The sequence below is a fragment of the Pelodiscus sinensis genome, chromosome 16 (assembly GCF_049634645.1).
Source record: "Pelodiscus sinensis isolate JC-2024 chromosome 16, ASM4963464v1, whole genome shotgun sequence".
In the NCBI taxonomy this organism is placed as follows: Eukaryota; Metazoa; Chordata; order Testudines; family Trionychidae; genus Pelodiscus; species Pelodiscus sinensis.
In genome coordinates this window covers 5001850-5018720 of record NC_134726.1, presented here as the reverse complement: position 1 = coordinate 5018720, position 16871 = coordinate 5001850, and the positions used below count along the sequence as shown (strand labels likewise).

Sequence of the window (16871 nt, the reverse complement as noted above, 5' to 3'; positions counted from 1 at the left end):
AGTCCAGGAACTCAGTCCTTCCCCCCTGGACAGCAGCCTGGGGGCGACAGGCAGCCAGTCCACCAGGGGAGCTGGGTTTTAAGCTGGCTCCCCTCGTGGACCAGCTTCCCCTTGACCCGTGCTGCTGCCTCTGATACAGAGGCAGCCACACGGAGTGGCAGGGTTCTCCTTGAGAGTGGGGCTGGAGTGCACTGGCTGCTGGCCCCATCCCTGGGCACTATAGAATAGTCCAGTAAACAATAAGAATTCATGAGGTTAATTGACTGTTCAGTTAACTGATATTTAACATCCCTAGCCTGTGGTGCTGGATGACAGCTGGCTTCCTAGGAGTGGGAGTTAGCAGAAACTGATAAGCTGATGCTTTTCTATTAACTGTTTCCTGAGGGGTTACCCCTGCTCTAAGGTCAGAGACAAAGAATCTGGTGGTGATAGAGGTTCCATGCTTTTGTTTTCTAAGATTCAGATCTGTTTCTTTTTGCCCCCCTTGCTTGCCAAAGAATGGCCCCTTGATATATTGTTGCTCAACAGCTTTGAGGGCACCTGGCCGAGGCATCATCTTACCCTTTGTCTTTGAGAATCAAATGTACCCACCCCAGACTTGTCTGATAAACATGCATCAGTCATGATTTTAGCTCATGTTCATAACTTCATATATAATATTGCTGCATTGCACCATTATATTATTGACCAGCAAGCTATTAGTTCTCAGTTGACAGGCAAGTCTTGTGTATTAACCTCTTGCAGGAAGAGTCTGGTTGCCACTATAATGCATTAAAATCCCGTTTGTTTGGTTAACTGGTTAAAGGAAGGCAGGTGGGGGGACTGTGGACAAGGGCTGCTCCAGCTGGCCGGAGGGAGTAGCCATTGCCTATCGTGTGCCACCCAGGCCAGGCCCACCATGGACAGGGGCTGCTCCAGTCAGCTGGTGGGAACAGTCCCTGCTTGGGCTCATTGGTTAACCTTTGCAGTTACACACAGCTCACCCATCTCTCCAGCAGGAACTAGTTCACAAGGATAACCCCCCCGTGCTGTATCAGAGGCAGCAGCATGGATGGGACAGGGGGGAGCCAGCTTTTAAACTATCAGAGGGGTAGCCGTGTTAGTCTGAATCTGCAAAAGCAGCGAGGAGTCCTGTGGCACCTTATAGACTAACTGAAGTGTTGGAGCATAAGCTTTCGTGGGCAAAGACCCACTTTGTCAGACATCTTGCATCTGACGAAGTGGGTCTTTGCCCACGAAAGCTTATGCTCCAACACTTCAGTTAATCTATAAGGTGCCACAGGACTCCTCGCCGCTTTTGTAGCTTTTAAACTGGCTCTCTGCATGTATTGGCGCCTGTGGATCTGCCTCCTCTCCTGTGTTGCTGCCTCTGATACAGAGGCAGCACCACAGTGGGCAGTTAGGAGCCGGTAAGCATGGAGAGCTGGCTTCTTGTGTGTACCGGCTCCCATGTAGCTGCCTGCTCCTCTCTCTCTCCCCCCCCCCCATGCTGCTACCTCTGTATCTAAAATTTTAACATCCCTACTATATATTTGAGCGAGTCTGCCTGTCTATCCGATTGTTCAAGAACACCTCCTAAATGGTAAGAGCTAGGACCACCAATTTCAGTATACAGCTTCCTCCTATAAATTAAAGCAAGATAAATGTTTGATTGTGCCTGGATTACTTCTCATAAAACCATACAGAAAAGAGACAGGATCACCAGGCAGGTAAAAGGGTTTGGCTGGGGGCATGCACTTCTCCTCTGTCTGTGCCCAGGAGTCGCTATGGTGAGGCACTTTTCACCTGGCCCCCAGCTGCTGCAGTGAGAAAGAGCTGAATTAGTCCTTTCTCTCTGGGGCAGCCTGCATACTCAATTCCTCAGCCCCACCCCAGAGCAATGATTTAAATAAAGAAAAGAAAAATTAATTGAGTTAAGCACCCAAGCAATGCCAGGTAAATCGTCTAGTTTTAAATATTGCTCTCTTTGTATTTTTATTTCAGGTATGAAGAAATAGATCTTGAAACAGGAATACTGGAGACTAAAAGAGACCCTGTCCCTCTAGATGATATTTATCCTGTCCATATGATTTTGGATAACAAGGATGGCATACAGGGTTCATGCCAATATTTTAAGGAGAGACTAAATTATACTGATCAAATTAGGACCAAGGATTTGCAGCCTTGTTATACATACACTGAAGCCTATGAAAAGTGAGTAAGATGTCAGTATTTGTTGGTGTTTCATTTTACGTTATAATGCTTTGTTATTTGGAAACAGGTTTTTTTAAAGAGTTGAAAAAACTCTGGCTCTGTAGTCTAATTTGTCATTATTTTTTGCCGTATTAAGTACTTTTCTCCAATGATTTATATGAAAACCATTGTTTTCAATATACTTTTCTGTTGCTGCCATAGGCCAAATGCTCGTGCACCCTCCAAAATGTGCACTGAACCATTTTCAGAGGCATGGGATTTCAGGCTCTCTCTCCTTCACCACATTTGTTAAAAGGGTATATGAATGACTAAGCTTTCTTAATCAAATCCTAATGCATTTATTGATCTTGCATTCCAATTATTGTAAACTCTTCTGTCTACTTCCTCCTTTTTCACCCTAAATAATTCCTTTCCCTCTTTGATAGCTACAGTCCTCAAACAATCAGATATTTGTACCTTTTAACTTACAGTTATTTATATGGGAAAGGTTAAGTGGAATTCTACTATTGCCAAACTGTAACTATTTGGGCTGATATTTACAAATTATATGGGCCATTTGGTGCACTAGTTCTATTATGTTAATCCCAGTTATTAGTGATAAGGTGGGTAAGGTAATATTTTATTGGACCACCTTTTGTTAGCTCAAAAGCTTTTCTCTTTCATCAAAAGAAGTTGGTCTAATAAATCTCACCCACCTTGAGCAGTTTGGTGTCCACCTTGGGTCACTTTCTTTAAAAAATTCAGGTAAAAGTTTGAGGAAGTTTAGAGAAAATATGTATTTCAAAAGTGGTCAGAAAAAATGCTTACAGCACTTTAACATCTTTGGTTTGGAGTAAGAATCTGAAATTTGGCAGGGGGACCAAGAGGCATCTTTTGTTGTACTCCTGGAACTGTGGCCAAATCTTGAACATAAACAAGAGAAATCATTAGAAGCCTGCTAGTTAAACTTCTGAATAGTCTATCTGCAGTGAGCCTCCGAAAAGTGATCTTTTTTCTGGCCTAGCGTTAGCTTGGCTTCTCTTCATTTTAGCAATTGAGGACTTTAACCTGGCAACCTGATACATAGCTTTTCAAACCAACAAATTTTTTCTTTTTGTAAATGTTTCTAGTGAACATGCTCTTTGTGCCACTAGTTAGCTCAGAGGTCTCAGTGCTGCCATCGTTCTGCACATTCCTGGCAGTGCAGTGGAGAAATCTAGGTTTCCCTGTGACAATTTGTTATAGTAAAATACACATGTATTTGGCAATGCTACTGCCATTCAATCTTAAGAATATGATTAAGCAAGTTGGTCTGGAACTTACATTTTCTCTATTGATGTACTGCAATAGCAACACTTAGAGAACCTGTGGGCTATATAATTATTATCTAGCAGCTAATTGTTTTGTAAGTGTATTGCTTCTGTTGTAACTAGAGCTCTGTCACCTGTTCCACCTGAAAGTTTACTACTTTTAATGCTGCTCACGAGGGCCATGTCTGTGCTACACCAGTGCAGCTATACTGCTCTAGTGCTATACAACACTAGAATTTGGTGCTAGTGAAATATTTTTCTGGCATCACAGATAACCATTTATAATGTTAATGACTGCTATGTGAAATCATGGAGGGGGAGAGAAGGTCCTAGATGTTCAACTGAGCCTTAGACGAAATCAAAGCGATCCCATCAATAAAGGAAGCAGGTGAGGAAATGGTTAATGTTAGGAGCTCTAGGAAACTAACTCCTCATTTCTTACTGTTTTTTTCCACATTAGGTGGGGGGAGAAACTAGTCATCGTTGCTTCACAGGATCTGCGCTATAGGACCCTAATTGGCTGGGAAGGAGATCCAGATTTAAAACTTCCAGACTTCTCCTACTGCATTTTGGAGCGTTTAGGTCGTTCAAGATGGCAAGGGGAACTTCAGAGAGACCTTCACAGTGGGGCTTTCAAGTAAGTAGAGAGTTTGTTGATTTGTTTGAAGTAAATCAAAGATTTGCAGAGAAGGCTTCATTCATCGGGAATATCTCCTCCCAATGCTAGAGGCACTTTGTTTCTGCCGGGCCTGTGCTGCTGGTGATGCCAGCTTACTGCTTGTAGTAACTAAATCTCCTGGTACTTTGTCACCAAAATAGTTATTAACAAAGTAGTAATTTGGTCAAGACACACAGTTAACTACTTAGGCTTTGCTTAAGTGCCTCTTGCAGTTTCAGTTGGAGATGGTATTTTAATTTCCTATCTTAGCCTGCTTATGTATAGGGATTACTTTCGTATGTAGGATTGATCCTAATAGCTAGATACAAAACATGAAGTGCTTCAAAGTCCAGGTGTGCAACTTGTGCAACTTAGTAAGCCCAGCTACTGCTTCTCCCCCTTCACTCACCCTAGTTGCTACGAAGAGGGTGGTGTGGGGGTTTCTGCCGAGTTTCTGTATCTGAGCCCTAGTTGGGACCATCTTCCTTGTCTACTAGTTTCTAGCAACTACATAGGAAAACTTGAAGCTTCACCCAACCAAGAACATTCTTTATTATTTCAAGGTTCCATTTTTAAGTCTCCTATCCTTATTAATAGCTTTACTGTCTGCTTCTGCTGTTTTTGTTAGTTTTGCCAAGCAGCAGCATGAAATTGACATGGTTCTTACTGTATTCAGATTTGTATTGTTTTACTGCAACTATTGATGTTAATTTCACATTATGCCTGCTGCTTATGAAGAGCAGACACTGAAACTACAGACTAGCACGGTATATAAACATTTTCTTCATGATCACAAGATTTTCTTTGCAACTGTAAGCGCTGAAAATGTAATTATTTTTTTTAATGCAAGCCTAAGTTAAGTAGAAATATGTTTTTTATAGCCCAACGTTTTCCAGAGAAAGGTTCCACCTGCTTCTTCTACTTCCTTGAAAGTGTAAATATTTTTATACAGTATAGTAATTACACATGGAACTATGCTTTTCATAATAAGACCCTTTTTTTGTTGCTCTACCTATTTTTCAAGAGTCTAAATGCTAAAGCTGAAAACTCTTTACATTTTGATCTTGGCCCCGGGCTGAATTTTTAAAAAAAGCAAGAGGAAATGTTCATCTGTTTCAGAAAATGGTGTTAGGGACTCTACATTTTGCATGAAGGATCAAAGTTTCAGGGTAACATCTGCCAGAAGGCAGTGTGGTGGTTTGTATTGGAACTGAGAACAGGAAGATGGTGTTCTGTGCTCACATGTTCTCCATGTTTCCTGAACAGTATCAGGGGGAGGAGGAGACTCTCCTGTGCTTTCCAGACAGGCTAAGGTAGGATCAGGCTGGGGTTGGGTTAGGAGCAGAGGAGGGACAGGTACAGAGTAGTCTGGTAAGTACTAAAACCCCTGGAGTTAAACTCAGGTTTCTTGAGTCTCAATGTTTATAGCTATTGGCTGGACAGCAGAGGAAACCCTCTGGATATCTGTCTCTCATGGCTTGAAGAGGATGATCGCCTATTGCTGTTCCCAGTTACTGCATTAGCTCTAGTGGCAGAATTCTGTGCTGTGGACTTAAAGATTCCAGCCCTGCGGGATGTAGGGCCCGTGTGGTTCTACATGATGGGATTTCTTTTCTTTCTATTTGCTTTAAAAAAAAATAAGAAATTGCATTTTAAAAAAATACACAATGAATATTAAGGTTGCAAAGTCAAGCACACAGAAGTTAGAAAATGCCAGAATTAAGGTTGAGTAGCTATTCAATATTTCTTATCCCTGTCATTCAGTATGGGTACCCCAGGTCATATTTACTATACACCATCTACACCCTGCCTTGAATACAGGACTGTTAATTTCACCATGGGTGTTTCTCTGCAGCTCCCATCATAATAGGAGTGCTTCACAAACATTAATGAATGTTTCACCCGGGTGTTGTAAAGATACGGTGATAGGATTCCCTACATTTTACAGACAGGGAACAGAGGCACAGAGAGATGAAGGTCAACATTGTGTATTTTGGGTGTCCAACTTGGGGCCTGATTTTTTAGAGTACTTAATGTTTTTGTAGCTCAGTTAAAGTACTTGATTTCATGAGCTCAATGCACAGCTCCCATTGAGTTCAGCTGCAGCAGTGAATGCCCAGGACAGCTGCACATCAGACCCTACGTGTTTCAAGTTAAGTGCTTTGAAAATGAAAAACACAGTTAGTGGCCAACTGGGAAGTTTGGCTTGAGTGACTGCCAAGTGTCACGTGGCAGAAGCAGAGAGAAACTCCAATTTTTCAATGTGGTGTTCAGCTGCCTTAACCAAACTACATCACTTTTTCCCCTTCATTTACTTAACATCTGTCTTCTGTAACCGATGAGGCTGAATCCTATAGACAGAAGCTTCATTTAGTACATTACCCTGATTCATTTCCTGTGCACTGAATGAATTCCTATGGAAAAAAACAGTATGTGATTCTGTTTTAAGACCATCATAGTACATATGCACAAGGGGGCTGAATTAACGTTTCACAAGCAATTTATAGCTTAATGTAAATTTATAAAGGGCATTGAAACAACAGGTGTATGAATCTAATTTGTTATATTTATTTACCAGTCATCATGGGAGGTTCTGTGCATATCTTGTCTTCTCTAGGGTGGATGCTGGTAAAATTCATTATCACAGAAGAGTATTAGACAGAAATGGTCTCATTTCAATGCAGTCCCATGTCATAAGATTACCGAGTGGAACTCAGCAACATTCAATTCTTCTGCTTTTGAACCGCTTTCATGTTGACAGGTATGTATCAAGCAGTTGGAAAGTAGTTCTTCAGGGTTTGATATTTGCTTTCTTATCATTAAGATATGCCGCTTATGCCACAGGATCATCAGAACTTTCTGGAAGTAGTGCCTCTTGGTTGTTGTATTCACAGCCCCTAAGCATTCAGAGAAAGAACTTTATAAAGGAGTTGCACCCCTACTCTAGCTATGATTTTCTTGTTATCCTGTTGTTTGATCTTGTCCTACAGAGACCTGATTTTTCTTATTCATTGTGTTTGTAGCTGTGTCTTCTAGTCAATTTTTACTTCTGACTCTCTTCCTCTATTTCATAGTTAGTCACAGTAAAACAGCAGGCCTAGCTTCACAATAACTTTGGTTCAAGTAATAATCCTCATGTGACTATCTTCCTGGTATTGGATATTTGTACCTGCTGTTTGGCCCACTTGAGTGGAGGGGACATTCCCCATACCAGCACTCTGTGTGTAAATGAAATGAACTTCATGATTTTTCTAAAAATTCTGCTCTATATATGACCACAGTGTGGGACTACTAAGTGGATAAAAGCAAATTATGAAATATGACTTTCCTATGACAAGCAATGTTTCTCTCACATATAGTTTTATGTCTGACAAATATCCAACCTTTGAATATTGTTAGACTAAAAGTAGGTGGCCCTGTAACTAAAGCCTGTTAATAGGAATCATCAGCCCCACATGAACTTCATAAAGCTTTTTGCATACTGAAGTTTCCAGGAGGCAAACCACGGATGGATAACATAAATCAAGATATATGTGGTGGGGGATATGATGGATAGAGATAATATGGGGAAATCATCTAAGTACTGTGCACAGATAACTATGTATGTGAAGTACTAATGTGGCTCAAAAGCTCTACTGAAACCTATATGGGGTTTGTCAACCTTTAAAGACGTTTTGGAGAAGTTCAACAGCCCATGGGAAAACGTACAGAAACATATTCAGCACCCTTGTGTCTGAAGTGCACAAATGGTGTGGATACCAATTTAATGCACATCAGTAATCAAAGGCACTCAACTCAAATGTTGAGTTTTGAGTCCAAATATAAAGACTAATCAAATACTGAATTGCATCTACCAAACACCAAAAACTTGATTTTTTCCCTCAAATGTTGCAAAAACCTTGGCTTTCCATTTCTGAGTCTACTTCTGTGATGGTAATGGGTGTCTCCTGTGATATTGCTGGATGTAAAAATCATCACTCATGAAATTGACATGTTGAATAACTTTCGTTTTAGGAGAAGCAAATATGATATTCTTATGGAGAAGCTCTCAAGTGTGCTGAGCACTCGACCAAACAAAATGGACACTTTGGGGAACCTGAGGGAAGAACTGGTGAGATTATCATTTGCTTTCAAGATCTCAATCTGTTATTAATTAATCAAAAAAATCAGCGTTACATGCAGAGGCGGTTTGTGTAATGGGAAATGTCGGATGATCTTAGTAATATTTTCGATTATGCAGACCTGTTTTCTATTGCTTCTGAGTGCCAGACTTTAAATTGTTAGGCTGAATTTTTCAATGTCAGATTTCTAACTCAAAATAAACTTTAGAAAGTTTCAGACAATATGGTTTAGGAATTTCCCAGAATGAGGCATACGAGAAATGTTTTTATTTTTTAAAAATAACCTTTTTCTCTGAGGATGTGTTGTGCCTGTCCCATCTGGAACAGGGACTTGCAATTTAGAAGCAGGTAGCCTTTGTGTCAGGGAGGTGCTTTTTCCTGTTGTGGTGAAAATACGTCCAAATTTGGCCAGGTGTTTAGGTCCACATATACACAGTAGGGAAGTGTTGGAGCATATCAGCTGCATTCTCCAAAGGCTCCGTCTGCAGTGAGCATACACCAGCCCAAGCTGAGGAGGCAAAACAGGACTTTCTTTGCCATTGCCACTCTTGGTTGGTGCAGATTGAGCTAAGGTGGAGCCAAGCCTGTGTGTTTGGTGCTCCTTTTTCTGGGCCCAGGCAACATGGAGTGAGCTTTCTGAATGAAGTGAAGACAGGACAAGAGCCAGACAGGCCCAAGGAACCTGGGGGAGACTGGGACTTCGAGGGTGGCAAGTAGTAAGAGAAACTGAGAGTAAAAGTGGGAGAGGAGGGACTGGGGACCACTGGAATACTGAGAACTGACAGGAGGAGTGCAGTGACACTGGGGCTGAGATGGGGATCCTGGAGAGGCAGACTAGGGCTGGAAGGTTAAGTTCCTGCTTCTCCCACCCAATTGGGAGCTGCTGGAGGCGCATAACTGCAGTGAGCAGCCTCCTAAAGTGCCTGCTATAAGTAAAAGTTTGAGGCTTCTTTTTCTTCACTCTTGAAGGAGGGGAGCACCTGAAGGGGAAGAGGCTTTGTGATCCCTCTTCTTTTCTCTTCTTTCGAGAGCCAGGGGAATGCAGATCACTTTCCCCATCACCGTGGGCCAGAGTGTTTTATGTGGACTGTAGGGTACCTCTGCTCTTTCCTGTACTGCCTCTGGCTGGTAGCTGAGCGTCTTGAAAATAAGCATTCATGGTCCAGCTTGCTTCACAGCCAGCTCTTCTAAAATTTTAGATGCAAGTTATCTTGACCTGATATAAAAATGGGTAACTTTAGTAGCTTCTGTTTAACATCCTTCTAAGATACTAATGGACTAAAAAGAGCATTGTCAACTTATAAGATCGTATCACCTATTTTTCCCAAATACACGACATACATATTTATTGAACACTTCTGCACTTTTAGCATTATTGTTAATTCTACTATTTCCATTTAGTGATGGATCAGTGCCATTGTTAAGATTCTTTTTGTTCCTGATCTACTTTAAAAAACTTCCTCCTTATTATCTTTAACTCCATTGGTCATAAAGTTCTCCTTGTGTCCCTTTGCTTCCCTGATCTGTTTACTACAATTCCTAAGTTACATTCATTAATATCAACTTTCCCTTTTTTCCATTTATAATATATTATTATTTTTGATCTTGTCATTTCTGAATGGAGAGGTAAGAAGCAGGATTGAGAAGAGTGAATGATTTAGTTGAGGTCTAGGATATTTGAATGATTGAACACAATGGAAGAAAGGAGGCTAAGGGATGGTACTTAGAGGCAGGTGAGATAGTGGGAAAGCTTTTTTCCAGACTGATAAGTGAGAAATTGTAGACAGGGAAAGATGACTGGGTACTAAAAACCAGGTAAAGGAGTGGGATCAAAAGCTATAGTTGAGTAACTCATAATAGCTGAGTCAGAAACAGCTTTCTGTCCCTGAGATGCTTCTTGATATCTCTCGATGAAAGTCAAGGATTTAGTTGCTATTAGTGTCCTGATTTGTAGAGAATGCTCCTTACAATAATGTCGTCTTTTTCATTTCTCTTTACTATTACTGCTGTAGGGTCTGTGTGAAAGAACATTCAAGCGTCTGTATCAATATATGATGAATGCTGGCCTGGCCAAAGTATTAACTACCCCATTACAGGACATGAATCCTGACGGTGGGCCCTATAAGACAAAGAAAGGTAATTGTGGCCACATCACTCGTATATGCTGATGTCATCAAGTGTATAAACTAACCAAAATTTTAAATTGCAGTGTTTAAAGGTAAAGCTCCTTTTGCATCTCCAGTATACATCAAGTTATAAATGAATTAGTACACAATGCAACTCACCTGAAATCATTATCCATTCCAGGGATACACTGAACATTAAATAATAAACCAGGCATTAATAGGATTATGATATGATTAGATAATGTACTAATGTCATCCTTGTGTGAATCAGCCTTACACCAAGGAAATAATTTTCTATCAATTTTCCATTTTCACAGAGCATATTTTTCCATATATTTTTAGTCTCCATTTGTGTTAATAAATCTGACTTTTCCCTAGATGCACAATGTGACGAGTTGTCACCTCTGGGATGCAGGTTGGAGACTGTGGGAACAGCTGTGTCCCTGTAAGACACACAACTGGGTTGTGGATGCAGCCAGCCTCTCAGCCCTGTTGTCACCTAACACAACAGCAAGTGGTGCCACTCATCCAAACTGGGTTACCTGAGTGCAAACAAAAGACACCAGCCAATTTTCCAGCTCCCCAGGGATGCACCATCCCCCTTCGCCCCCCTGAGTATCAGTCCAATACCGTCTTACAGTACACAGGCATCTGTACAGTGTAAGCTCCTTAATATGTCCGCCTCTCCCTCCAGCTGGAGAGGAATATGAACAATTGAAGTAACCACGCTAAGATTTTTATCCAGGCTCTTCTGTGGTTTAAGATTAAAACAGTTAAAAAAAACTTGTTTTATAACACAAAAATAAATTTTAAGTGATAGTAAACAGATCAAAGCATATTACTTAGTAGATCAACCAAAACTGCAAACTAAGCCTAAAATACTAGAAAAACTAGTTATAAATCAGCACCTTCTCACCCTGATTGAGGATTCAGTAAGCTTTCCCATATGGTAAGAATCCTTTGTTTCAAACTTATTTCCCAGAGCAATTTGTGGAAAAATATAGGCACCTAAAATGGAGTCCAAAGTCATGTGGTCTGGTCACATGCCCTTAGAAAACCATAGCAGCCATTACTTACAGGCTTACTGGGGTTTTCTCAGAAAAGCTCACCGGTTGGCGGATGTGTTGCTATCTTCGATGGGTTCTTCTCAACCAGCTATCCAGACTGGAAACATTTTGCCAAGTGGGCGTCACTCAGGTGTAACTACATTTGAAATAGATACATTGTCAATATTCAGAATTTTAGATACAAATGATGATTTTGGTTAATCATGTTCAGCAAATCATAACTTTCTCAATTACACTTTACATGACCCATCTTGTACAAAATGCAACATAATTATGTCATAATTATATTATAATGGTATTACTCTGATAAATATGGGGTATAGTGTTCATAGCTGCGAAAAGTAAACTTTATGAGTTTCTTGTCCGTATATATTATCAAAAGATATTTCTGATAGCTGAGACTAATCCAACATTATTTTCCTGAGTCTTCACAGAAAATCTGGAATAAATCTGTTGGTTTAGTCCTACTTACAACAGCGCAAAGTCTTAGCCACATTATACATTGTAACCATATTACAACAGGTCAAGAGATAATTGTGTTGTAACCAAGTTCTCTGAGTTTGTTTTCAGAAAGGAGGAGGTCTGCAAATTTTCACGGGTGGTATTATGTTTTGATAGATAGTAATTTAACGGTAATAATGTTTTCTTTAGGACACCCAAATGTATGTTAGGTGATTATGGGATCAAAAGGATAACATCTTTGTTTTGAAGAGATTGCAGGCTAATTGGTTTTCTGAAGAGAGGGATCTCACAGGATCACCATTTAGCCACCTTCCTATACATAGTTAAAGGTTCCCTAATTTCATATTATGCCCTCCTGTAGGACCTTTTCACATCCCCCTCTTTAAGTACTTCACTGTTTGAACCCTAGGGATATCCTGAGTTAGCTCGGCAGAGTAGCAGGGGCCCTTTCCCTCATCTCCCTGGTTTAAAATGTCGAGGCTGTGATAACTTTCATCAGCCCCGTATGCAGATGACCCGGCCTTTACCTATTCTAATTCATTAAGATACTTCACTTCCGGGAAAAGCTGTTGCAAATAGGAATCTCTTAACAGGAAATGAGCAGCTTCACATTTCCTCCTTTCGAGAATGCCATTCTGTTTGTCAATGCTAAGAGAAACCAGTTAACTTATTTTTCATATGGACCTCTCCTTTCCACCCATATGTTTTGTTCAGTTATTTTGCTAATCAGTAATACCCTCTGTTCACAGGGACTGATGTTATGGTCCGATGCCTCAAATTAGTAAGGGAATTTCGAAAGAAAATGGATGATTATCATGATGATGATGAGGAAGAGATGATCACCAAAGCTGTCCAGCCTGTAGATATTATTTATGAGAGGGATATGCTGACACAGGCTTATGAGCTAAGTAGGTAATGTAATCAGATTCCGTGTGTGGTTTTCAGTTCATTGCATAAAAATGAACTGTTTTCTTACTGTCTTAATTTTGAAATTGTCATTACCTCGTACATTAGATTCTTGTGAACATATGTGAAATGGCAAAAATACTCCCTTTCTCCCACCCTCTGTCTCATCTAGTCAGAGTCGGGGATTGTTATTTACTGTTTGACACTGCCTGGCACCTTAGAATTTCTCCTATCCCATATTGATTGCTTCTAGAGATTACCAGGATATAAAAATGAGATGTCTCAGGCTTGTTTATGACCTCTTAATACCTCAGTTGAAAGGAGTGTGGGTGATTGATTAGCAAAGCTTCTTTTATTCAAAATGTCAGCTTGTCATTTGAGTTAAATATTTAAGAAAAATGATCCAAGATTTTAAATGCTTACTAAAACTGCTTTCCCTCTGACAGCTCAACTTTTGTTCTCTTGGGCCCTTTCTACGCTAGAAAATAGGTTGTTTAAAAATATTACTTAGCAGATAACATTATTTAAAGGAAGTTCAGCCCATACTCTTTTTTTTTAAATGTTAGCTAATGATTTTCAGTATCACCCATTTTCCTAGTATATATGTCTTTGCCTCCATGTTATCACTTAAATTAGTTCTCCAGTTCCAGTGCAAGCCTAGACATGATTTGAACTTGTAGTGGAGACAATTATGTCAGGACTTCTGTATCCATCATAACACTGGTGGCTGGTGCCCATAGTAACTGGTGAGGCTGAAAATAGCGAGCTGCCTCCAATTGCCATCACCGTCTTCCTTTTGCTGTTTATATTTTCAAAGTGGAGAAGTGGGTGGGGATGGGGTCACAGAGGAGTGGTGTGAGCAGTAAGGGAGGTTAATAGGGGAAAAAAATGAACTGCCCTCTTCCTTTCCCCTTTCATAGTAAAACCAAACACTTTATGGCAAGGCTACTCAACTTTGGAAGCCCTGGGGGCTACAATGATATTCACAGCACAGGCTGAGGGCCACAACTTAAGTGTGGCTGCATGTACGTGCAAATATATGCAAATAGCTTCTTTTCACACTGACGGGTATGAATACAAAGATGAAGGCAAGACTACACAACACACAGGCCCCATTTAAGTCAGTTCTGCTGGTATTAATAAAATGCACTGTTTACCCGATTTCCACCCATATGACAGCACTTTTAATGAGCAATAACAGTCCAGGAATTGAACTACTAAAATGCATATCAACAGAAGACCATTACACTGACTCTCCATTATGGAGCATGTTCCAAGTGGAGGCCATGTTCAAAGGATCCCACCCGCAGGCCATGTGTTGCTCCTTGTGTAAACCCAAACTGCATTGCGGGTCGCAAACAAACAGGCTGTGGGCTGCATGCAGCCCACAGGCCGCGTGTTGAGTAGCCCTGCTTTATCGTAAAGAGCAGGTTGGGAGAACAGTTCCTCCTTTGCTGCTCTTTAATCCATACCTCTCCTTCGTTTTTAGTTCCACTCTAGTATCTTCCTTACTGCCTTACCCACAATGTCATTTTTAGATGTCTTTGTCCCCCTGCATTTAACCTCATGTAAGCATAAGTGCGAAGTCAGTTTTATAATTTGCTGATGTGCCAATCAGATTTTAAAACTGCAAACTAATAAACTGAATTTCAGTTTGGTAAGTGTTATAGACCATGTTAAATGGAATGTAATAGAATGATAAACCCTTCTTGAGTTCAGGAAACATTGATTTACTATTTTGATGACAGGTTCTTTTCAGGTCAGCTTTTATCTTGGACACTCCATTTCAGACCAGTACACTTGGTTATTCTTAACCAGTCAATGATGTATTAATTCATCCAGGACCATATTCGTATACAATCAACATTTCATCAATCAGTACAATCTTAAAAGCAATTGCCATAGATGAGGTTGGAGGCTTAGTGGTGATCACCAATTGTGTAGTATCACAATTCCAGTATTTGTTTAAGGATATGTCTGTCTGTAAGGCACTTCTAAGTGCCTGCTATTTGAATGTTTGGTCTCAAAGTGGACAAGCTTAGAATATCAAAGGCAGTTGCTTAAAATAATGGTTCAAATCTGTTCTAGACCAGTTGGCATGGGCTTGTAAAGCACAGTATCCATATAATTAAAATCAAAGCTATAGTTACTTGACTGTAGACTCAGCAAGCTAATCGTTAGTAATTTATATTAAAGGACAGGAAGGCCAAGTAATATAACTGGGTTCACAAAGAAATTAGATAAGTTCATGAAGGATAGATTTATCAGTGGCTAAGAGACAAGACAGTCAAGGTTACAAGCTCTGCTTTGGGTGGTCCTAAACTTCTATCTGCCAAAAATTGGTTCTGTATGGCATTTTAATTCTCTCTGAAGACAGAATATAGGGCTAGATGGGCATTCTCATGTTCTTCTGCTACCTTAATGTAACACATCTAGGGCATTTTCTGAACTCTCTTTTTATTGCTTACTAGATTTACCTGGCATTGCTCAGGTCCTTAACTGAAATAATTTTTGTTTTTCTTCATTTAAATCATTGTTCTGGGGTTTGGTTGGGGATGAGGGGTTCAGTAGGCAGGCTGCCCCAGTGGGGAGAGGTCAATCCTAGCCCTCTCTCACTGCAGCAGCTTGGGGCCAGGTGAGAAGCCCCTGTTCACGGCCTCTGCAGTTGCAGCTGGCACAGCTGGGGGAGGAGTGCATATGTCCCAGTTGGGGAACAGACAGACACACAGACAAACTCTCTGAAATATACGATAGATAGCTGTCCCTTTCTCTACCCTAGACCTCTGCTGTCCCAATGGAGTTATTGCTATCCTGATCCTCATCTCTGGCCCCTTGCTGCCCCCTGTGGTCATTCTGCAGTATAACTGCCAGACCCCTCCCGTTTCATTTTATGAGAAACAATCGAATTTAAGTTATGAGAAGAGGAGGCTGCATGCACATATTTGTTGTCTTAGCTCTTCCCATGTAGGAGGAGTTCTTGAACAAACGGACTCACAGACAGACACACATTTCTAAAATATATAGTAAGAAGATGACAGTGCTTAAAAGGGCAAATCAATCTCCAAACATTATCTGAATGGATCAAAGAGTATATTAAAATTTTGTTCCACTATATCCTATGTGGCCTCAGCAATGTGCTTCAGTAGGATACCAATTGCTGAAATTTTCAGAGAAGCAGCTTGGTCTTCATAGTATACTTTTTCCCAGCCATTATTCCTTAGTATCTGCTTCAGAGCAGATGCACAAATGGGAAGAGCAGTCCTAGACTCTCTGTTCAGATGTACTCTCTCAATCTCTGAATTGTCTGTTTAATCATCATAGTTGGGAGCCACATGTGCAGGGGCTCAAACAAAAAAGAATGATTACTTATCTTATAGAAATAGTATTTTTTAAAGATGTTCTTTGAATGTGGATCCCATGACCCACAGCACATCCCTGGAGTTTAGAGATTCTGAAACTTGGGGTGGTGAGAAGAAACTGAGGGAGTGAGCACAGTAACACTGCCCTTTATATCTTTGAGAGAAAGGGGGTGAGATGGAGTGCATGCACAACCCTTAATGAACACTGCTTTTAAAGCTCCTGAACTCCTATGCAAGGGGTGCTACCACACCACAAGTGGGATCCACATGCCCAGCAGATCTTGGAGAGTCATAGTTACAGCTACTATAAGATAAGTAACTGTTCTTATCACAGCTAAGCACTCAAGCCAATATTGTCAAATTTGCACAGGGAGACTTAATTCTGCCTCTTGTGCATGTCTATTATGGTGTCTTTAAATTAGTACATATTTCACAAATACAATATCATCTGCATCTTTTTAGATGTTCATATTCCTTTATGCAACAATACCTAGTACTAAGCGTTAATTAGTGAAAATGATTTATAGTAGCAAGTGTTCAAGTGGACATTCTAGTGTATGCTTGAAAATCTTAGCTTTTCAGATAATGATGTTCAAGCTGACAGAAATTGTCAGGACGGATCTGATAGCCTCAGACAGATTTTCAGGATGAGGGGATTTCCTGTAAACTTAAGTTTCAAAATTGTTTTTC

The 16871-nt window shown here is 40.5% G+C and overlaps 1 protein-coding gene across 2 annotated transcripts in view; it reads left to right on the top strand.

The window, feature by feature from the left end:
* Positions 1 to 16871, top strand: part of GTF3C1 (general transcription factor IIIC subunit 1) — a 74846-nt gene that overhangs the window by 1320 nt on the left and 56655 nt on the right. Inside the window, exons 2-7 of one of the 2 annotated variants that reach the window (XM_075899171.1) lie at positions 1984 to 2193; positions 3943 to 4119; positions 6758 to 6901; positions 8155 to 8251; positions 10274 to 10397; positions 12666 to 12824. In XM_075899171.1, the coding sequence (XP_075755286.1) occupies positions 1984 to 2193; positions 3943 to 4119; positions 6758 to 6901; positions 8155 to 8251; positions 10274 to 10397; positions 12666 to 12824 (911 nt within the window). Of the gene's footprint in view, positions 1 to 1983; positions 2194 to 3942; positions 4120 to 6757; positions 6902 to 8154; positions 8252 to 10273; positions 10398 to 12665; positions 12829 to 16871 lie in introns of those variants that run through there. The other variant, XM_075899172.1, reaches the window with a different exon arrangement.